Source organism: Carassius carassius, chromosome 30 (genome assembly GCF_963082965.1).
Source record: "Carassius carassius chromosome 30, fCarCar2.1, whole genome shotgun sequence".
NCBI classification, from domain to species: Eukaryota; Metazoa; Chordata; class Actinopteri; order Cypriniformes; family Cyprinidae; genus Carassius; species Carassius carassius.
This window is the reverse complement of record NC_081784.1, coordinates 14268230-14293060: the sequence shown is the minus strand read 5'-3', so window position 1 is coordinate 14293060 and position 24831 is coordinate 14268230. Positions and strand designations below refer to the sequence as shown.

The 24831-nt window shown below is 37.9% G+C and overlaps 1 protein-coding gene across 4 annotated transcripts in view; it reads right to left on the bottom strand.

Annotated features, from left to right (window-relative positions):
• The window catches only part of LOC132110695 (adenosine kinase-like), a 160210-nt gene that overhangs the window by 114625 nt on the left and 20754 nt on the right, over positions 1 to 24831 (bottom strand). For all 4 annotated transcript variants that reach the window (XM_059517525.1, XM_059517521.1, XM_059517523.1 and 1 more), the window contains exon 3: positions 23159 to 23212. In XM_059517525.1, coding sequence (XP_059373508.1) covers positions 23159 to 23212 — 54 coding nt within the window. The remainder of the gene's footprint in view (positions 1 to 23158; positions 23213 to 24831) is intronic.

Sequence of the window (24831 nt, the reverse complement as noted above, 5' to 3'; positions counted from 1 at the left end):
ATTCATGATTGGTTGACAGCAAATTTCAAATATTAAATGGAAAGAATTTTCTGTTCAGAACTATAAAATTTGATTTCATTTCGGTTTCTGGTTCTGTTCCTGTCAAAGTTTTGTTTGTTTTCGGTTTTCGTTTTAGTTCATTGAACCGGTTCAGATCCATGTTTGTACATTATTGTTTCTCCTCTATGCCCCGCCTTTCTAAAACGCGTCATTTTTTTTTTTTTTTTTTTTTTTACAAAGCTCATCGTTCTGAAAAGCAAGGTGTGCTCTGATTGGCCAGCTATCCAGTGCATTGTGATTGGCTGAATGCCTCAAGCGTGTGACGGGAATGTTATGCCCCTTAACAAACCGTGATGTGTGTCCCGGCCAGAACAACAGTGTTGTAAATACAACTTAAAGGTGCTCTAAGTGATGTCACACATTTTTTAGGCCAAAACATTTTTTGTCACATCCAGCAAACATCTCCTCACTATCCTCTAGCTGCTTGTCCCCTGAACACACTGTAAAAAAACGGGGTCTCTCTAGACACCACAGGCTCCAAAAACAACAAGAAAAACAAACTGGGCTCACCCGCACCACAAAACATAAACTGTTCCAGCCAATAACCTGACAAGAAAGATTTGGGGGTGGGTTTTGGGGGGTTAGTGCACGGATGAGGAGGAGGGAGGGTCTAGCTAGCCTCCGTTTTGTTTGACAACAATTTGAACGTCAACAAGAAGTTACGACTCCCGGCATCGCTTAGAGCACCTTTAACCACTGATTTCTAGTCGTGTCTTCTTTTGGAAGGCCAAACAAAGTAGTTTCGCTTTCACAACGAAACGGCATCTCTAGAACATGATGCCCATGACAACAGCGAGAATAAAAGTTGCGCCTTCTTTCTGTGTGTGAACATTTGGGCGGCGTTATGCAAATCTTCCCACATTGTGACATAGACGTGGGGGTGTGTTTGAACGAGGCGTTTTAGGAAGGTGTGGACAAGTCTTAACTTTTATAAATAACATATCTTTGGGTTTGAGACTTTGCAGCTTTAGGGATCTTATCTAACCACAAACAGCTTGTAACACTACAAAGAAAAAGGAAAACTTGAAATCGCATCATATGACCCCTAGTAATATTTAACTATATTACCGTTTTACTGTATTTCTGATCAAATAAATTATAAAAAAACATCACAGTTGGTTCTTGCATGTCTTGTTATAAAATTGTATTATGTGAATGTACTTCACAGAAAGTTATCATATCACTGCAGACTAACTTGAAATATGGAGCAAGGTTTATATGTGCCACTTTTTTTGTAGGACATTTTGGAGCCATTATAAATCACTATCTACTTTCATTGTTATGAAAAGACACACTAAAACATTTTGCTTAACATCTCATTTTTAACATCTCATAATGAACTATGTTTGGTGCATCAAAAATAGTGGAAAAAGCTAATAAAATATTAAGCATTAGAAAGAAGAGAACCAAATGGAGATTTCTGTTTCACACGGCAAAGTTCACTGAAGTTTACTTAACCATTCCGTCCGTTTACAAACATCTTGGTATCAGGTCATAACAATAAAAGCGTTTTTTCCAACATTCCTGTGCAGCCCAGGTCAGGGCTAAGTGAAGAGCCCATCAGCGCCCCCTGTCTGCAGCACGGGACCCTGAACTCTTCATAGCGTGGGAACAATATACACACTTCCTCGGCCTACAGAAAAAAATTACTAACCATTCTGACCACAGTGCGTGGGACTGAGCTAAGAAAGTCAAACCACGAGCATACACACACACAAACACATCACCGTTTAGACACATTCACACAAGGAAAAAACTCTTGCACTTTTTGTCCAGTGCTTCACTGGAGAACACATCTTAGTTATGGCCTGAAATGGATCAGAAGAAAAACTCTGGATGGGAGATTTAACAGCACCTTAGTGTAGGGTTACAGAACGCACACACACACACACACACACACACACACACTCGTCCCTCAGAGAAAAACTGAGCACACATAGATTTAGAAAACTCACAATAAGAATACTAAGAGAGGCAAGGAGCATACATGTGAGCATTATTTATTGAAAAAGGTGCTATTCAGAACTGTTTACTACCTAAGCAAAGAAAAAAAGCAGTCTACCTCACAGTGTGAAGAAGCCTTTTATTTCAGAAATGTAAATTGGGCGGCTGTAGAGCAGTGACAAAGGGAGTAAGTGGTACAGGGGGAGGTGGTCTGAACCTTCCTTACAGAAATGGTTTTAAGTTAGACACAGCAGTTGCGCCAAGGGGAGAATGTTATAATAAAAGTACTGAATATGTCCGGTACCTTGCCTTATATATACAGACAATTGTGTGTTAACTCTTTTTTTATGTCAAGCCTAAAAAAAACTATGGACACATTGACAAAACACCATTAGCTAGTAAACTTTTAAAACATAAATATTAAAACACAATGTGGGCTATATATTTTTATAATTTTTAACTGTGATAATCAGAACTAAAACATGAATGAAAATGAATTTTGCACATATATACACACAACTAAAATGAATCTAAAGTTAAAACGCACACACGCCACACACACACATTCATATATATATATATATATATATATATATATATATATATATATATATATATATATATATATATATATATATATATATATATATATATATATATATATATATATACGTATACACATGCACACACACACACACATACACGTATACATATATACACATACATATACACACACACACACACACACACATATATACAGTCGTGGCCAAAAGTTTTGAGAATTACATAAATATTGGAAATTGGAAAAGTTGCTGCTTAAGTTTTTATAATAGCAATTTGCATATACTCCAGAATGTTATAAAGAGTGATCAGATAAATTGCATAGTCCTTCTTTGCCATGAAAATTAACTTAATCCCAAAAAAACCTGTCATTGCTGTCATTAAAGGACCTGCTGAGATCATTTCAGTAATCGTCTTGTTAACTCAGGTGAGAATGTTGACGAGCACAAGGCTGGAGATCATTATGTCAGGCTGATTGGGTTCGAATGGCAGACTTGACATGTTAAAAGGAGGGTTATGCATGAAATCATTGATCTTCCATTGTTAACCATGGTGACCTGCAAAGAAACGCATGCAGCCATCATTGCGTTGCATAAAAATGGCTTCACAGGCAAGGATATTGTGGCTACTAAGATTGCACCTAAATCAATAATTTATATGATCATCAAGAACTTCAAGGAAAGAGGTTCAATTCTTGTAAAGAAGACGTCCAAGAAAGTCCAGCAAGCGCCAGGATCATCTCCTAAAGAGGATTCAGCTGCGGGATCGGAGTGCCACCAGTGCAGAGCTTGCTCAGGAATGGCAGCAGGCAGGTGTGAGCGCATCTGCACGCACAGTGAAGACTTTTGGAAGATGGCCTGGTGTCAAGAAGGGCAGCAAAGAAGCCACTTCTCTCCAAAAAAAACATCAGGGACAGATTGATCTTCTGCAGAAAGTATAGTGAATGAACTGCTGAGGACTGGGGCAAAGTCATATTCTCCGATGAAGCCCCTTTCCGATTGTTTGGGGCATCTGGAAAAAGGCTTGTCCGGAGAAGAAAAGGTGAGCGCTACCATCAGTCCTGTGTCATGCCAACAGTAAAGCATCCTGACACCATTCATGTGTGGGGTTGCTTCTCATCCAAGGGAGTGGGCTCACTCACAATTCTGCCCAAAAACACAGCCATGAATAAAGAATGGTACCAAAACACCCTCCAACAGCAACTTCTTCCAACAATCCAACAACAGTTTGGTGAAGAACAATGTATTTTCCAGCACGATGGAGCACCGTGCCATAAGGCAAAAGTGATAACTAAGTGGCTCGGGGACCAGAATGTTGAAATTTTGGGACCATGGCCTGGAAACTCCCCAGATCTTAATCCCATTGAGAACTTGTGGTCAATCCTCAAGAGGCGGGTGGACAAACAAAAACCCACTAATTCTGACAAACTCCAAGAAGTGATTATGAAAGAATGGGTTGCTATCAGTCAGGATTTGGCCCAGAAGTTGATTGAGAGCATGCCCAGTCGAATTGCAGAGGTCCTGAAAAAGAAGGGCCAACACTGCAAATACTGACTCTTTGCATAAATGTCATGTAATTGTCGATTAAAGCCTTTGAAACATATGAAGTGCTTGTAGTTATATTTCAGTACATCACAGAAACAACTGAAACAAAGATCCAAAAGCAAGTTAGCAGCAAACTTTTTGAAAACTAATATTTATGTAATTCTCAAAACTTTTGGCCACGACTGTGTGTGTATATATATATATATACACACACACACATTAATACATACATACCGTATTTTTCTGACTATAAGTCGTTTACTACCTATAAGTCGCATCAGTCCAAAAATACGTCATGAGGAGGGAAAAAAACATATATAAGTCGCACTGGACTATAAGTCGCATTTATTTAGAACCAAGAGAAAACATTACCGTCTACAGCCGGCACTATGTTTGGAAGGTTTAACTATGTTAAGGAAGGTTCAGACCACCTCCCACTGTACCACTTACTCCCTTTGTCACTGCTCTACAGCCACCCAATTTACATTTCTGAAATTCACATGTACTTTGATGATATTCTAATTATATGACCAGCACCTGTATATATATCTATAGATATAAAATATGCTAATAAAAAAATTGAATACCTTTAAATTGACACTGGTTTTACTCAAATGATACGGTAAAATGCTTCTGAAGTGACTCATAACAGTTCTGGTGATGATGTTTATGTATTTATGTCCTCATTGAAATGGCAGATGTTGAAATTATTGCAAGCGTCACGCTCTTCAGTCCATGTAGTAAACAAATCCGCACGTCTCTGCCATTCATTCATTCATTCACACAGAGACAGGCAGAACATGCAGGATTCCTATTTCAACCAACTTTTGCGGCTTAACATTTACAGATACTGGTCCATATGGAGATTTGATTTGATTAATTTATGCTAACTTTGACAAATTCCGTGACGGTCCATATTAAAATGTAAGTTTCATTTTCATGACTGGATTTTGAGATTCCGTCCGCGTTTCCTGCTTCGCGGAAATCATAGTGCTGTATGCGTCAAGAACCGGGTTGACCGGGTACTCGGTACCACCGGTACTTAAAGAAACCCGGTACAGTGACATTTTAATTTTTTTTTGTACCGAAGTACCGGGTCTTGATATTATATATATATATATATATATATATTATATATATATATATATATAAAATGTGTAAGTATGGTAACTTTATTTTTTTTTTAAATCTCATCCATATGGTATGTAGCTATGAAGTCCCTAGCAAATATAACCCACAGGATCAATGATGGATCTTAAACACGGCTCAGCAGCAAACCATTTAATTTAAGTGAAGCAAGAGGACCAGATGTTTTTCCTTTTTTTTTTCTGCACTCTTTGAAATGCCTCAACACAAATGTTACAAGAGCCGAAAAGAATGCGCTTAAATGTCAGATTGAGAAAACCATAGGCAACATGTCTTGCATATGCTTGTGGTTATACATATTAAAGCAAGTTGAGAGACTGAGTGTTGATCCAAAATGATTTTTTCAGAAAGAGATTTTAAAAAAGCCACTATTTAGGGACTTAGTCTAAATTATTATTATTATTATTTTTTTTGGTCATAGGAAGCTTAACCAAAATATAGCTGCAAAAATACGGAGAAAAGCACAGGGATGGAGGCGGGGAGAGAGAGTGCAATGCTAAACAAAACCAGGTCAAGTCTTCAGAATTCTTTCAGATGGAGCTTTCAAGCACAACAATCGCAGTTAATTAGATCCAGAATATCCGTCTCCACTCCAATAACATTGTTTTTGTCAATAGAACTGGATACAATTAAACAAGAACAATGAGACAGCTCGCTCTAAATGCTGAAGTGAGATGCTCTGCTCTGCCAATATCATTGTTTGCACAGAAGACCTCTAATGAAGGAAGAATACAGCGCTTTACTAATGCAGGCCATATTCTAAACAGAACTGACAGCTTCACACAGAACCTGCCTTTATGACAGCTGACACCACACACGCCAAACATACAGAACTAGCAATAATAACAACCACTTAAATACTCATTAGCAGGCTGATATAAAACAACCTGTCAGGGACGCATCCAGATCGTGAGAGATATAGAAGAGAAGCTTGAAAGATAAGACAGTTAAACAATCTAAGCGGTGTGTGTGTCTATGTGTGAGCTCCTCAATGATTCATGGAGATCCTTCAGAATACTTTATGATGAACCGTTCAGTAGTAGTTTGGGAGAAGACTGGTCAAAGGAGCCGAGCAACGATTGGACTGAATCCACAATTCCTCATAGATGCCAATGGGTCCCTGGCTTAGGATGTGTTGTACACTAGAGAGGACAACTGACAAATAAATAAAAGCCTTTTTGTTGTAAACATGGGTTTATGTAAGTCCATGAGGATTGGATGGAAAAAAACTCAAGGGTGCAAGAGTGGGAGATCATAAAAGAACAGAAACACTTTACTAGGAACAGTTTGTTTTGTGAGTAATCACCCCACTGAATAATAAAGTGAAGTGCATGTTGAGATTGATGCCAAAATGTTAAGATATGGTGAGAAACTCTGCAATAGCTAGTGTAGTAACACTTTTAGTGGAAAGTTACATATCAAATGAGAAAGTACGCTGAGAGCAAATGTGATCTGCCAATTCTGCCTTTATTTACCTTCATATTGTTCAAAACACTTAAAATAAATTCAATGAAAAAATAAAATTAAGGAAATTTCCGTGCAGTTAAAATGGATGGAAATGGGAGTTTTCATGCTTTGAAAAGGACCCAAATGCACTTTAAGAAAGGGTAAGTAAATACAACGTGTATTTAATTCTAAACTATAACATATTTAGAAACAGGTCTGCAGAATGATTGCATTCACAGAATGATGATGATGCATCTTCCAGTCTGTTATTAGGGATAATAATAAAAAATTGCTTATTTTGTTGTTATGTCACAAAATGTACAATTATTCAAAGAGGCTATATTTCAGCAGTCCTGGGCCAAGAGGTCTCTCTACCTGGGGCAAGAAGCTAAAGTGTATTTTTAAAATGTAATATTGAAGTATTTCAAAATATAACTTAAATGTAATTGTGATCAAATAAATGCAGCCTTGGGGAGCATAAAATAATTTTCTTTAAATAATTTTCATAAAATAACTTACCCCAAACTTTTGAAAGGCATATAAGTCTTCTGAAGTCACAACAATAACTTTTTGACCAACATATAGAATTAAATCAAAAGTGAACTGTAAATAATAAGCTAAGAGTGATTCTTGAATTGAGAAACTGATGAGTTTGATTCATGAATGATTCAATGAGATGAATGTTGTGAACCAAACAATCTGATTCACTGAAAATTGAAGATGTCATAAAACCTAAAACCAAAATGCGTTCTTGTCTCAGGAAAAAAAAAAAAATTCAAATGTTCTTTTAGGGTGAAATACATAAAGTGAATGTCAGATGTGCTGTATTCATCCAATGGTGCTCATGAGAGACCGTCTGGACTGGGATGCACATAGGTGCATGTCTAAACTAGAACTGAGCTTTCTATCAAAGATTTATATAGTATCTGTTAGAGCAATTGACATACAACTGTGACCTCAGAAAGAGCTGCCTTATTTTCCCATTTGAAATCATGGCAAGCACTTGGGCTCTTTGTCGAACAAATTCTGCAGAGGCCGAATCAGGAGTGAGCCAACAAATGTCCTCACCTATACATGAATACAGACACCTACACATATATAGAAAAACACACACAGAAAGACACAGTCAGGATTAATGGCAGGGAACAAATTTAACCTGCTGCTGGGTGGTCGTGAAAAAGTCCGGATAAACTTTTGACTAAATGTCTGAATTATGAAGTGAAATAGATGGGTTCATTTATTTGGAAATGCACATACCAGGTGGCAAGAGCGTGGGACATTATTAATGTAGCTGTCATGTAAATTCCCCATAAACACAGGAACAGAGAGGAAATGTACAATTTACAAGCATCTCACTGACCGAAGCCACAAAGCAGCCATTCATTCGCCAGGGCCGCACGTTTAAATAGAAACAAGGTGGTCAATGGCTGCACGTCAACGTTAGCCTCTCAATAAACAAGTGAATTATACAGGCCTGTCACAAAACGGATTTAAGGTTTTGATTTAACAGAAAACATACTTTAGAGATGAAAAAACAAAACAAACAAGTTACATTTAATGGCTTAAAAAAATGAAAACAAAAAGGTCATGCAACTAATGCTGCTAACAACAACGATATAACAGATATAACAGAACAACTTGGAATCTATAAATTGACATCCAAAGCAGAGTATAGTTCACCGGTGGCTGGGCAGTGGCCCTTTTCTCTCTCTCTCTCTCTCGATGAGTCATTAACTGGCAGGCAGAACCAAGTGTCCTGGCTTTAAATGCCACCCTCTAAAAATAAACCCCCAATTGCAGCCTGACTAATGTCTCCATTAGTTTTCACTGTTTCTGTTCTGCATGCTAGCTTAAATGCTAACCTGCACGGAGCACTTTTCCACAGGAAGGGGGGACCTACATCTTGCCCTCTCTCGATGTTAATCATAACACGCTTGGAAATTTCCGCCTTCTTTTACACATAGTTCTCTGAGGTTTTACTTTACACATACCTAGCAGGGGAGGGGATCTCCTTTCTCACATAGTCATATGTTAGGAAAAAGCTGTAAAGGCTTTCTACACCTTTCAAAGCAGTGTGTTGTACAATATATATATTTCTTCAACTACAAGCACATTTATGGCTCGGGGATGATTTGTATAACAGATTTGAATGTCTTTCTTTTTGTGAAGTTCACATTAAAACTCTCTTGGAAACTTTTTATCATGTTTTCATTATTCATTTTTGCTACTTTTCAAAAGTCTTTTATATAATTTAATGTTTAACCATTGTCCCAGACCCAGATCTTCAATGTAAATCTATCTTAAAATACTGGTTACTACATTTTAAAAACCATGATATATTAAACATAGAATTAGATCACTTTGTTTCTAGTGTGGAAATCATTTTCACAAATTGAATTTTTTAAATAAAATTGGGTGTCATATCACACCCCAAAACTTTGCCCCGATAAAGTTTTATCAAAAGTTAGTGTACTCACTTACCAGGGAGAAACACGTTTGGAATTAAATTAGGCATGATGGCAAATTGTGAAAGTGTATTTTTGTCGCACATTTCCAGTCAAACATTTTAAAATGTAAAGCACATGAAATGCTAGCTATGGAATTAGTCTAAACAAGACAATTTATTTATTCACATAAACCAAGGATTCTCAAATTTTGTAAGCTGAACCCAACTGATGAAAATCCATCTCTCTGTGGTTTTATGTTAGTATTTCAATAATTTAACAAAACATTTGTATGTTCACTGTTCTCTCATGACAGTTAATGGTCACATGCAGTTAAACCAATAAAATATATTCTAAGTGTTTTATTTTGACTGATATTATTTTAACATGTATGTAAAATAAAACTTACATTTTTATGACATAATTAATCATTTCCTTTTCATCCTTCTCCAGCAGTTCCTTCACAAACCCCAGTTTAGGAAATCCTGCCAGAATATAATTTCCTCCAGAGAATGTTAACAAATGCAATAATAATAATAATAATAATAATTTGAGGTGGTGGAAATTGCATAAAAAATTTAAGAGGACAAATTAAATAGACCAGCTGTGAAAAAATAGGGTCAACAGGTTACATTTTAAAAAGTTAAAGAAACACCAATAAAACATGACACCTTGAATATTCTGTACTCATGAACTGCTGGCGTTTCTCCCAGTTAAAGAGCAACTCAGCAAATGTGTGTGTGTTGTGTTGTGTGGTGTTGGGGGGCATGAGGTGAAGTCGCCAATAGCTCTAGAAAACCAAACATGCATGATTGATGTAGAATGAAGATGGGTCTCAGGTCGAGGTGAAAGAGGAGGGGAGGTTCCTGTGGACTGAGGGCGATAAGAACCCTATTTCAAATAAAGCTACATAAGGCATGAAACAGTGTGGTTAAGCCAGCTCTTGTGTGGAATGCAGTGCTAAACGTGCATGCCTATATGGCCCTTTACATCTGAATCGCAGACAGACGGAGTGTCTACAGCCTCCTGTGAGGCCCTCTTCCCCACTGGACCACATTCACCACGTCAATGGAGGAGAGATGGGGGGGACTTAATAAAGCTTGGTGGGACACCTGCTCCTAGTCATCCACACTGGGGAATCTGTGGGTGTTTATTTCACATGAAGGGACTCCAACGGACTGGAATCGAACACACACAGGCACAGACAGACAGGGGCTCACAGGATTTGGGCTTGAATAACTGTTTTACAGCACCTTGGAGCACAGACGGCGAGGGGCCCTGCTCTCAGAGGGCTTAAAGAGTCCTGCTCAAAAGCAGCAGCTGCCTCGGGACCTTTCCCCCCTTGCAGGGGCCCAGGGGATCACGTGGCTCGGCTACGATCAAGAGCCTTTTAACCATTTAATCATTTAGCAGAGAGCACACACATATCATTCTCCACCCTAAACAGCTGTCACAGGGCATCCTGAGCCGCTGAAATCAGAGGACGTCATTAACCGCTATAAAACATGCTCTGAAACAAGTTAGTATTTTATATGTGACAAAGTTATCCCATGGGATGCTACTCAATCAATGTCAGGACGTCCAGGGTAAAGAGCTTTTGATGTGCATGGTTGATAAATTGCAGTCTGCAAAAAAAAAAAAAAAAAGGCTGTGCAAGATGCAATTCAAATTCATTTAAATACAAATCCAACAGCAACTAGATGGTTTTTGACATTAAATAAACGCTTATGGAAAGTTGTCCTGTGGTACGGAGGTGTTGTACCTCATAATTTAAAACAAGCAGCATTTACCTTTTTGAAAAATTATTATTTTACCATAAAAACACATACACATTTTGTGTTGTCATGTAACCTAAAAGACAACAAATAATATTTATGCCTTAAAATTGTTATATAAAAAAAGTTAAGAATATTAGAAATAAGAGTTAAGATGAATTAGTGTTATTATATTTGGTTAATTCATTTGAATCATGTTTTTAATTATGTTTTTGAAATATTTACTAATATATATTTTTTAAATATTATATATTTTTAAGTTGCTTTGGAGTATATTGTGTCAAATTGCATTATCAATGTGTTTATATAATTTTTTAACCTTGTGTTTGAGTTGCATTTTATATATGAAAAGTGCTATAAAACATATACCAATTTATTTATTTATAAGGTAAATACAAGGTTAAGTATATATATAGTTGACATCCAACAAGTATCCACACACTTTTCCACATGTAATCAAACCGAGTTTACCAATGATAGTAACATCTAAACCGTAGACTCATTTGCCAACAGGAACCAGTACTTCAAAACATCTACAAAACTACAGGAAGAAAGAAAGACAAGTGTTTTTTGCCACAAGAATTCTCTCCTGAAATCTCTCGAGAAGCGAGTTTTCCATTTGATTGGCACTGAAGGCTATATTTAGACAAACAGCTAACAGACGCACTGGGATGCACTCAATGCAGGATGACGCCGAATGTAAAAGTGGCCGTCAATCCTCATTTCAACAGAGTCGTCTGGTGCGGCAATTCTTCCAGACCTTCAGGAATTAGCTGCGTGATCAGTGGATAGAATTTCCCTCTTTTCTTCCTCTCTTGGGTGAGGCTGCTAATCAGCAACACCAAGCTAAGCAACATGGTTTGTTTAATTATTCTGGTAGTTTACAAGGAGACTAAGGACTTCATGGGGGGAAAAAAAGTGGAGAGGGGGCAGATCGGTGCAAAAAACATAATAAATATTGTTGTTCCAGCCCTAATTAAATTGTTCAGTAATTTCTCAACACAAAAGAGAACACAGTTTATCTGTTTAAAATCAATAGCCCATTTCACGGTGAGCCACGTCCCAGCAAGAACACAGTGTCATTACTTATTCTGTTCTCTAAGCTTCCACCACTGTGCCTGTTCTCCCAAGGTTGAATCTGTTTAAGGAGAGAGAGAGAGAGAAAGAGAGAGAGAGAGAGAGAGAGAGAGAAGGGGGGAAAGTCAATAATAATTCCTCTTTTATAAATGGATGGATTTGGCTGTCAGGGGACAGCTTTTCAAACGCAGTGTCTCAACTCTCTCAATGACTCTTAAGTAATGTCTACAGAGCCACTCACGCACAAATAAGATCATTAAAAGCACTGATTACATCTGAGCCTTCACCACTCATCTTTAAAATATTCTTTACTCTGACAAGTGGAAAGCCAATTTAAACTGAGATGTTAAAATGAGTCGAATGCGATGTGCTGCAGCGGAGGGCGTCTTCCAAAACAATTCCGAGGCGGCCCGATGACTGATTACCCAAGCGCTTATTTGTTTTGAAACAATTACTGGTAATCATATTGATGTTTATGAGTGGTGCCCTTTCTGAGAAGTAAAACTCTGCTTTGTGATTACATCACTGGAATCTAATCAAGAGGAGATAAACCTTCACCTATGCTAACAACATATTAAAATGCAAATCAGCGCAGTTGCGGATTCGCACGCACTCATGGGCCTAATTATCCAGTGATGTCACAGACGTGGTCCTTGTGTTCCGTTTCCTTGGCAATCTATCAATCTGAATCTGCTCATTAACTTTACAAATATTAACGCCGAGACGTACAAATCGGAAATAATCTGTCTTTGATGAGCAGCGCAGGTGCAGATGAAGCTTGCTGGACACATGACATCATTCTCAACCTATCAGACGGACATCATTAAGCCCTTTGACTTGCATTACCAGATCGCCCTAAGGTAACGCTACTGATGTCAGATCATCTTCAGGTCAGAGGGCAGGACCCCTCACACCATCGTGGCTTGGACCCTTCGTCTAGTCTGAAGCAATGGGTCCATGGTGACAGTCTTGGTCACAATTAGTCTCAGGGTTTGAAAGCAGACAGATGGTGTGAGAGAGACGGTTCTGCTTCAAACCTAAAGTAAAAAGACTGTCTTTAGCTGATCTCCTAAGGGAGACAACCTGTGATAATCCATTCAGCTATGATGTTCCATGTCAATAATTCAAATCCATGCAGAGAACACCACATGGCCTAATGTGAACCATCTAAGAGTGCATGACTGCAGCGTTCCATCGGTAATAAAGAAAAAAGACATTGAAGAATTTTCCAATAGGATATCTGTTTCTGTAAAAGTATGCTCATTTAAGCAACTTTTAACTGTGAATCAGTAAGAGATAAAGGAGGGTATTTATACACATGGCCAAGCTGTTTAAATTAGGTTACAGGTTAGGCTACAATACTTTTAACTGCTGGGCAAAACAAACTGCTGGTTTCCTTTAGCAAAATAATGGGCAGAGTTTTTTTTTTTTTGGTTGTTTTTTTTTCTTCCTCTAACAACATGCCATTTCTTTAGTGCAAATGCTGTGTCTCTGATCTGCTCCCTGAAAACATGACAATAAATAAGACAGTAGACATAAAATTTGGTAATTTATTCAAACGTATGTCATTCCAAAACTGTATGACTGACTTTTGTCCGTGGATCACAAAAGTAGTTGTTTTGAACAATGTTCAAGCTGCACTTTTCCATACAATGACAAAACAAGGACAAAAAGAAAATGCACCAGAAAAGCATCAGAATAATTCAAATAATTGTATGTAATATTTTGAGTCTGCTGATAGTTTTGTGCAAGGAAATAAAAAAAAAAAACATTCTACACCACTTTTACAATTTTGTGTTAAAAAGTGCAGCTTTGGCTTTATAGTATATCTAAATAAATAAATATACATGTACACATTCACACACAGAGTTATGCAAATATTCATCTAGAATTGTTTTGCTGAAACTGAACAAATCCTGCATGAGATGACATTTATCACAGCTATTCAGATCTTGAGGATCATTCAACAATACCACATTAGGAGAGACTTATTCCTCTACAACCCGCCCAGCACAATACTTCATTACACACCCAGCATATTTTCCATGATGATAGCTGGCTGAAGCTCAAGAGCACAGTGACTTACTGCTCCACCTGCAGGAGGACCCCCATGGTGCATTTCAGCTAAACTGCAGGCCAGACAGGACTTGGGGGCAATAGAGTGCACATAATCATTCGGCTCTGTTGGTAATGAGGTGCTAGGTTGACAATAAGCACAGAGCAACAGGTCTGAGGTCAGTTTTATAATGTGATTCGAGATGATTAAAGTCAAAGCTGGGGTTTGTGGCCATTCGAAACCTCACAGCTCAGCGTATAGCACCAAACACTTAACCAGGAGTGAAGAGGGAAAGGCATCCGAATGCTGTCGTAAACATGGCAGACATGCATGCTTGTAAGGGGAGCGTGGAGAGGGACCAGCCCACCACCATCAGGCCAGCATTTAGTGCAGCAGGAAAACAGACGGCCTGGCTGGGCTCCATGGTGGCCTGCAGCTTAGCAATTAGAGATTGTCTAGCTTTGACTGGAGAACAAACAGACTTAAAAAAAAAAAAAAAAAAACGACTCTACCTGACTCCCTGTAACAATTGGTCACAACCTACCTAATGCATCTCAGCAGAAAAAGATGTATGTTTCCACCTGAGAGGGCAAAGACCAATGGAAAGTCCCATAGTGGCCATAAAAGCCAATGTTGCGTTTCTACACTGGGCCGCAGTGTAGTCTAGAGTTTTCCTGGCAGTCAGCTTACTGCAGCCGTAATTCACAGCACATAAATCTAAGCAGTCATAACGTACAGCAGGGCTTCAACGATGATGAAGACTCAGAAGAAAAGAGAGCGAGAGAGAAAGTATGACAGGCAATATCCTCTTTCGCTCTCATTCCTCAAGATGAACCGAGCAGAGACTGGGCAGAAGTGGATGCAGAGCTGAGCACTAAAAGGTTACCGCTCGGACATCGAGCCATTAGGGGAAATCACTTAGAGGACTGGCTGTGAAGGGATGGCTGATGGGAAATGAATCAGGCAGGAGCCAGAGTTGGAGTCGGAGCCACCAGTGACCATTGATCCTGAGCCGGACTAGATTCTGGATTCTGTAGACAAACCACCTGCTTTAACACTCCCTCCACATCTGTAAGGTCAGGATAAGGTTACCGTCCTGACCCCTGGAACATGATCCTGAGGTGTGGAGCTTTATACACACTTCCAGCCAAGGCTAGACGAGCACTGGTGCGTATCTGCCAATGGGAAGTCAGAGTAAGGATGGCTCACACAGGGATAACCTAACAGGAACATACAGTACAAGTTTGTGGCTCATTTAAGTGAACAATATGTTTTCTGAACATATAGCTCTCGACAGAAGTGGCAGGAATGCAGCGCTTTTGATTAATTGTAGCAGTCTCCTCCAACTTTAAGAGCTAAGCATCCCTGCCAATCTATTTTACGTCCTTTCTTTAATGTTGACAAAGCATTTTGGCCCAAACACTGCTGAGTAATTGTTCAAACTGCAAACGTGCACAATTTGCAAACTGTTTGTCCCCCTCAAATATACTATTTTTCCCGATCTTTCGTGCACCTGCAATTTAGCTTCGGTGTGCAACAGCTCTTTTTCCTACCCGCTCTCAAATAAAGAACAGCACACTCATCAAAACCAGCCCCATCTGAGACACAGAAAACAGTCAGACTCAGCTCTCTCCGGGGGGAGGCAGATTGCTCGCGGGCTGTGCGGTGTTAGGACAATCTACAGAACAAAAGGACGCAAATCAGAGCTGGTATGTTCTGCGATTGTCTTGGTATTTAAGAACTCAATGTGGTGTGTTCTTAATAATGCTTTCAGTATATACAAATGACTCAATTCAAGAATTTCAAAACAAATAACTTCAGTCAGGCTTTGCCTTTCAGCCTGGGAAGCAACTCAATTGTCCATCCCTAGCTGAACAAATCTAATCTGAAATCGGATAAGATTTCCTGTTGTGCAAAAGCAAAAGCCACCTTGCATCATGGTGCTGTGTAAAACTGTTAAAATGCCTGAGCGTATGCCTCCACCTGCTGGCTGCCAGTGGTACTTCACCTGGTGTCTGTTCACATTAGCTGATCCCTTTCCAAACATGCCTCTGTGTTACTAGACCAAAGGCGGCTGTTCACTACTTTAATACACTGGCACACATGCCACGTCTTAAAACAGAAATGACCTCTGTTACAATGACCTAAGAACACACTGCGGGGCTATAGATAGTAATTTTTCTAGATATTTGGGACTTGACCAGCATTAAATAAATAATAAAATAAATGTAAAATTAAACAATGAGTGTGTGACCATGGTGTGTGTTCACTACTCACTGCTCCTAATGTGTGCGCGCTAACTTGGATGGGTTGAATGCAGAGGAAGAATTTAAAGCATGGGTTTCCATACATGGCCTTCATGTCACTTCACTTCAAAATTTTAAGAAAAACATTCAAAATTTAATTTCCAGTATTAATGAACAGCATTAAAACTGCTGAACATTTTGTTTCCAGAAATTTAGAACTTAAAAAGGGGGACTACACAAATTAAAATACATACATTATTTGTCAGAAGATGGCAGTGTTGTGAGTTTAAACTGGCTTTCTGCAGGGATCCCAATGTACATTCTACACCCTTAAAGGGGTACTCCACCCCAAAATGAAAATTGTCAATAATCAATTACCCCCATGTCATTCCAAACCCATAAAAGCTTCGTTTGTCTTCAGAACACAATTTAAGATATTTTGGATGAAAACCGGGAGGCTTGTGACTGATCCATAGACTGCCAAGTAAAGGTCCAGAAAAGATTGAAGGACATCGTCAGAATAGTCCATCTGCCATCAGTGGTTAATCCGTAACGTTATGAAGCGATAAGAATACTTTTTAGTGACATAGAGGAGACAAATTGTAAAAAAAAAAAAGTCATTATTTTTGTTTTATTCGCATACAAAAAGTATTGTCGTTGCTTCATAGCATTAAGGTTGAAAACTGATGGCAGATGGACTATTCTGACGATGATCTTTTTTGGACCTTGATGGTGTAAATTACTTGGCAGTCTATGGGACATCCAAACTGTTTCGAAGACAAATAAAGCTTTTACGGGTTTGGAACAACATGGGGGTGAGTGATTAATGACAAAATTTTCATTTTGGGGTGGGGTATCCCTCTAAATTACGTACTCTTTTGGTGAAGAAAAAGTAGACACTTTTGAGTGTGTAGTAGAAGAGTTAGCATTCTTTGGGACATACTATGACGTCATACAATTGGCTTTAACGGACCCCTGTCGCATGGTTGCACGCACCCTTTCACTGTAAACTGGCCTGTCAATCATCTTGTCACTGTTAACATCCTCCACATTTCATTTAACTTCCTACCATACTGGAGAGGAAAAGTTGCAGCATATTGATCTGTGAGCCACAGGGCCTTAATGCAGAGATCTCTGCTCATATTTTTTGCATAATATTGCCTTTAAAAGGTATCGATCAAACAAATGTTTCGACAAGTTCACATTGTTATTGCAGATGAAATATAACAGATAACATTAAATATTTTTACCAGGTCAAATGTTGATTATTAGTAAGTCAAGCCCCTTTATCTAAACCTCTCAATTTAACTGTTGGTCGTGCACATCCTCATATTTGTTAATTTAAATGCTTTTTATCTGTGTTTGTGTTCTGAACTGAATCTTTAGCCAAAGCACAATGGATTGTGGGCAATATTAGCTATTAGAGTGTGCAAAGATCCACGATTCAAAAATCAACCTGAAATAGTAGACCATCCGAGTGAAACTATTTTCAATATACTACACTTTGGGACACACTTATTCTAATCTCCCATGCTATTTAGGATGGACAGTATGAACATTGGGACACAGGATCTTTTTTTTCCTGGTTCGCATGGCAGTTAAGCCTTTGCTGGTACTGTAGATGCTGTTACTACACGATTTGGTTCTAACAAGGATTTCTTTGAAGGATGTTTTAAAAATTGCTTTATTGAAGGACGGCCACTGCAGGTAGGAATTTTTTTTTGCTGCGTTTATGATAAATATGCTTAACAGTTACTGTAAAATATGTATATTAGGTATGGAAATTTTTGGACATTTTGAGTTTTGATATTTGAGATTGCACTACTTTGGGCGCTTTTGGTATTACTTTAACCACAAAATGAATGTGCATTAAATGCATGGCTGAATCATATAGCAGGTTTATAAAGTGTTGTGATTAATGAAGAGCATGTCTGGGCCTGTCCACCTGTTGCTCCCTGGCTGTTTGCCTTTGTGTCATGACATAATCTCTGCAAAGGACAATGAAAGAGAACAGAGTGGGAGTGCATTCATAAGACCGCAGACTCATAGAATCAGACCATTTCAACCTGACGCATTCATAAATTAAGCACACATCGGCACACAAATAAAACTTAAAAAAGGAACATGGAACATGAAGAAAAATAAAACCTGCACAACGAGTCGACTGTGAAAGTCATTGAAAGAAGTCACAACAAAGGGTGCTTTGGATCAAATGCTTAAGGTTTAGAGGTTGACAAACCTTTCCGCACTGCTTGAGGCAGATTACAGGCCTTTTTCTTTTTTTGAGTCGGCTTGGACAATTTTAAGCATCCAAATTCTTTAAACACAATGGGATGTAGGGCTGTACAAAAAATGCGATTTTCATGCGCATCTCATAAGTAAAGATGCTCCTGTAATTAGAAGTATATCTCCAGCATGTGCGTTCAGATCAGGGTTGCCAGGTTTTCACAACAAATCCTTCCCAGTTGCTTCTCAAAACTAGTCCAAAACTAGCACAAGCGCGTTTCCAGGTTCCCCGATAAAAATTTATTCCCGGGGTTAAAATATACGTTTTTTGGAAGGGTTGCCTTGGTAAAATTCGCATTTAGGCGCTTAATATCACGTTATTGGTATTGGGGTCACTTCAACCCGCGGACATGAAAAACAACCACAGACTTGGCAACACTGGTTCAGGTGGAGCGGCACTTACTACACAGAGCCGTAGTCTACCGACAACTAACACAAAATCGCTTTCAAAATCGACACAGAATTGCCTGCGATTTTAAAATCGATTTTGTGTAGATTGTCAGTGAATTACGGCTCGGTGTAGTAAATGCCAACCAGTGTTGCCAAGTCTATGGTTGTTTTTCATGTCCGCGGGTCGAAGAATTTTACCAACGCAACCCTGCCAAAAAAACTTATATTTTAATGCCGGGAAGTAATTTTTTTTGGGGAACCTCCTGGAAATTCGATTGGATTAGTTTTGAGAAGCAACTGGGCAGGATTTGTTGTGAAAACCTGGCAACCCTGATCTGAACGCACATGCTGGAGATATACTTTTAATTACAGGAGCGTCTTTACTGATGAGATGCGCATGAAAATCGCATTTGATTTTTTGCACAGCCCTAACGGGATGTAGGGTGGTCCTTGCTTTTTCTCAGTGGTAAGCCACATTCATTTCTCGTCAAGTAAGGCCAGTGAAGACTAAGAGTGGTTTACAGTTTCAGACATAATAGTTGGTGAAAAGAGCTTTGGTGTCCTCCGGAATCATCACAAGAAACCTAGATTAAGCATCCAAACACTGCAAAGCAACACTTCATGGCCGAATAAAATCTTTAGCATGGTTTGAGGTTACTGGCCCACAGGAGATAATCATTAGCAAATGATGATTTAAAAGTGTTAATGTCACACAGGTATCTGTGTGCATAAACCAAGAAGGAACAACCCATTTATTCACAGACAATAAGCGATATTGTTTTGAAGCGGGATAAAAGGGCCCCCTCACGATCATATGTTTTACATTGAGCATGCTGAAGTGATGCATTGTTGAGGTCCGCACACAGAGAGAGGAAAACCATAGCACAGCTGAGTAAACCAATACAGGGTAAAAGGTCTCCGTCTGATCCATGTTCTTCTGCTCAATCTCGATTTAAACACACTATAATCTATGAATCCAAACAAAAACAATCCTACATCCTTTGGAAAGAATTTCTGAGAAGGGCTTGTTACATGCAAGCACAGTCCGATCTGGACAAACATTTCCTATGACAGTAGTGTTGTGGAAACCAGAAACTTAATCAAAAATACTCCAGTCATCATGCGTTCCATTTCATATTTAACATTTACAGTACATAATACAGTGTTATCACATATAGCTGATAGAGTAAATGGCACTTTTTGGACTGTAATCTTTCTTTTTTCTTATATGACTTTCTGCTGACATTTTAAAGTTTACAGTGGAATTAAAAATCAACACCTTTACTGCATTTATTAATCTTGGTTAATACAAATTTTATTTATTAATGTATTATGGATGAATATGAACAATAAATGCCATTACAAATCCAATTTATGAAAATGCTGTTTTTTTTAAAGAAATAATGTATACATGTATATGAACAATTAGTATGTTGTTAAACAATATTACAATCCAATGAATGCATTGCAATGTTAAAAAATGATTGTGATTTTAATAGTAAAAAACCCTATTCACATGGGATTAGTATTATCTGGGGACCTCGTGGGATTTAGAAATTACCCCTCCACATGTGGCGCATTCGCACAGGATAAGCCAAGCCTGGGATTTTACTCGAATTAACTTATCTCCTGGATATATGAATGTACCTTACCGAATGCTGCTATATGTCATCCATCTCCATCTAATCATTCTTTTTGTTTTTGCTCTTCTGATGGTTTTCAGCTTTCACTTTCTGCTAATTGTATAGTTGTATGGTGTATAGCGAGGGGGGTGGTTCTAGGCCCTTTTTATTTGGGCTTCAGCCCCCCTAAAACTATACCTGAACGATCGGGCCAGTGCTAAGTTTATCGTTCTCGTGTTTTTAAAGGCTTGTCAGTTTAAATTATTCAAGCACAAGATGGAACGAAAGTAATCTCAATGCAGTACTCGCACTCTGTCATAGATCGTCTCTGTGCGTGCACACACCTGAAGCGCATACACAATTAAGTTGTCTCTCACACAGCAAGCAAACACCAAATGGAGTTCTTTTTCACATATTGAGCAAATTGGCACAAAACTATCTCTGAAAGACTGTCTTGATGAGTATCGACCTAAAAACAGTCTTAATGGAACGTAAATAGTTAAGAATATCAGATGAACATAACGGAGCCGTGCATTTCTTAGGCTGTTAATGTTAATCTATAAAAGAAAAAGAATCACTCGCTGCTCTTAACTAAGTAACTTCTGTAGCTTTTATGGATATATGTGTATATTTACTCCATACAATTTAGGTAATTCGTATCTATCTAATAGTCTGTCTGAGGGCTCAGCCCGCCTGTGGGTGAAATCCTAGAGCCACCCCTTTATAGCGATATGACCCAGCACCCAAAATACTATCAATACACTCCAACACAGCCTCCATTTTTCGTGAAAGGGGGATAAAAAGGTGCACATGAAACAAAATTCATGTTTACAAAAATGATATACAACCTCGCCAAATCACAGAGATGCCAATTTGCACGGGACTAATATTATCACAGGACCTCAGTGTCCGGGGAAATATGGTAGGTTATTTGCGGGGGAATTTTTACTTTACAAATTACAGACATGGCTGATTCGCATGAGATTAAGATCACAGACAACCTCCACCATGTCTAGAGTTCACCAGGTAATACTAATCCAGTGCGAATAGGGCACTTTGTAAATAAACCATACTATATATGGCAAGTAACCGTAACAGATCTAACCTCATATGTAATTTTATAGTAAAACATTATACAAGTCATTGTATAATTTACAGTTTAAAAAAGTAAATTCCCATAATTTCCTGCATGACACTTCACAATTGAGTTTTTTTCCGTTGAAATAACTGTTTCTTCTTAGTTTTTTTTCTTATCAGTTGTCCACATTAGGGTTTTATCTTACATCTACTGTTGTTAAATTAACATTTATTTCATTATTTCAGTATCATGCGTGTTACCATTATGGTGTTCAGCATTTGTGTGAATTACATTGTGTGCACCTTCTCTATACAAGTATTTCCATATACAGTACTCTATACAGTACTGCCAGTATTTTCCCATAAATGTCAGAGTTTTTTTTTTTTTTTTTTTACAGTATGTAATATCCACTTTTGCAACAGCAATAAGCCCACTTCTCAAACTTTGTCAATTCCAGAATCCAGTTGGTACCTTCTGACCAAATATAACACCACCAACAATTTCCAAACCAAGATAAATGAGGAATATATTTTGGGTTCAAATTAAGTTCTCAAAACTAATTAAATACGTCCCAAATTACATGCAATTACATTACATTACATGTACTACTTCCTAAGGCTTTCAGTTGACTCCTAAGAAGGAAAAGCAGGAAATACTGTATGTTGACTAAAAGCACTCTAAACTTGCTCTAGCCACTCAGAAATGACAGCAGAATTGAGTGCGGATCTGAGCTGGATTGTGCTAAAGCTGGACTGATGCATTTCAGCCTTTTATGATGCAGCTATGACTTCAAGATGCTCAGACCAAAGCACGTTACCCTAAATCGAGTTTCCCATGACACTGAAATTACTGGTGCCACACTCTCAGTATGACATGAATTACTCTCGGTCTCGATCTCTGAGGGTCTAATCATTATTGGATTCGCTGCTGAGACCAAACAATTTCAGACTTGTCAAATAGCAGCTTCATACATGATTAGATCAAGAGAAATGGGATCAGATGAATCCAGTCGTCTGAAAATAATTCAGAGTTGTCAGTCTCCTACTAATGCACTAAACATCCTTCTAATCTTTGCATTAAAGAGGATCAATTGTTTAGATCAGATGCTAATCAATATGGAGTAACATCAATACACAAGATGACAACAAAACTGGTAATGCATAATAAAGAGCTCTCACATCGCCGAAAGGTGAAATAAATTGAAATTTCTTTGTTGGCATACAGCCATGCGAATAAAATCATTTAAGACGTGCTACTAAATAAGGTATTACAGTAGGGAAGTACATTATGCCACATGCAACAATGAGAGCTATTCTCATGAACACTAGACTCCGGGTCCACATCACATGATGTAAAAGAAACAGATGTTTTTTTTCTATTCACATGGAGGGGTGAATGTCTATAATCAGCCTTCAGGATCACTGAATATACAAAAATGGCCTGTGTTAAAACAAACAATAGAGCACTGGTGAAATACACTTACATTTCCTTGTGTTTCTCCTCTGCTAATATCTGGTCATTCGTCTTGAGTCCATACCTGTTAGACACACAAAGCAAATCTTTGTAACACCAGATCTACTCATCAAGAACAAGTCTAAGTTAAAATAACAAATAATTTCTTCTTGATTCATTTTTATTTTATTTTAATTCCATTCATTAAAACAACATTAGTGGCATAACACATTATGGTCAAAATATGACCTATGTCTAAAGTAATATTGAAATGCACTCACTCTCGAAAAGATATTATCATGTAGCAATCTACACAGACCAGATCCATTTGCCCCGAGATAAAGATAAGCACATGCGACAGCTCATTTCACTAAGACAGCTGTAGGTGAAGGTCTTAGGCCTAAGACAAAATAAAGCTTCTTTCATTGAGCCATAATCACTTCATCAACTTAAAACGTCTTTGAAAGTGAGTACAATAATTCATTTGAATTATTCCATTTCATTTGAAACTGAATTCTGTGTCTGTATTTACAAAATACAGAACTGTATTTACAAAACATGGGCTATTATGAGTCATTCGTAACAGAACATGAACTTGGTGTGCTTTTAAAAATGGAAACCATCTGATGACTGTCTGTAGTCTGTGTTTGTGGTACAAATGGTCATAACAGCTCATCTAATAAGGTGAATTTGTACATCTGAAGAGGATTATGGAACTAGACACTGACTAATTGCAACTACTGGAGGTATTATGAACCATCAATAAAACATATTTGGAGACAGAGGCAAAAAAACAACAGAATGACTTGAGTATTATTAACACTACCATTCAAGTTTTTTTACTGTCAAAGACAGTAAAGACATTTATATACAGACTTCAAATACATGCTGTTCTTTTCAACTTTAAATTCAAAGGATCCTGAAAGAAATGCATTACAGTTTTCACAAAAATAAAGAAGTTTTGAACTGATCTGAAAAAATGAACTGCAGACAAAAAATGTTTAAGCACCAATCAGCATATTAGAATAATTTCTAAAGGATCATGTAACACTGAAGACTGGAGTAATAACTGCTAAAACAAAAAAGTACTTTGCCATCACAGGAATTAATAACATTTAAAAATATATTGAAATAGATCATTATTTTGAATGGTAATAATATTTCACAATATAGCTGTGTTTGCTGTATTTAATAAAAATAAAATAAAATAAAAAATAAAAGCAGTCTTGGTGAGGATTTCTTTTAAAAAACAAACTTTTTAACAGTAGTGTACATGCAGGTAAACTGTGGGGGATCTTCTTGTGATTCTCTCTCAATCAAATGAAAGGAAAGGTTAACAAATTAACCCAAGTAGTAATAAATAACAAAAACACTTAATTTGTCAGTGAATAATGTCTTTAAGAGAACATAAGTGACCAAGTGATATGATTTAGGTGTCCTCTTTTTTTATTGATTTTTTCCCCCCTCATCAACCAATCAAACTGCTTGCTCAAGCAGCTTAAACTATTTCCCATTATCTTGATAGTCTTTATATTTGGTATGTAGTCAATCATGGTCTGGGCTAATATCTAAACATTAAATAGGCAGCTCATTGATCTCTCTTAATGCATCTTAGTAAGCTATTCTTTGACCCTGCTCTGCAAACAACAGGTCATGCAACTAAACAAACTGCTCTACACGAAGAACAAATCAATTGGAAATCAT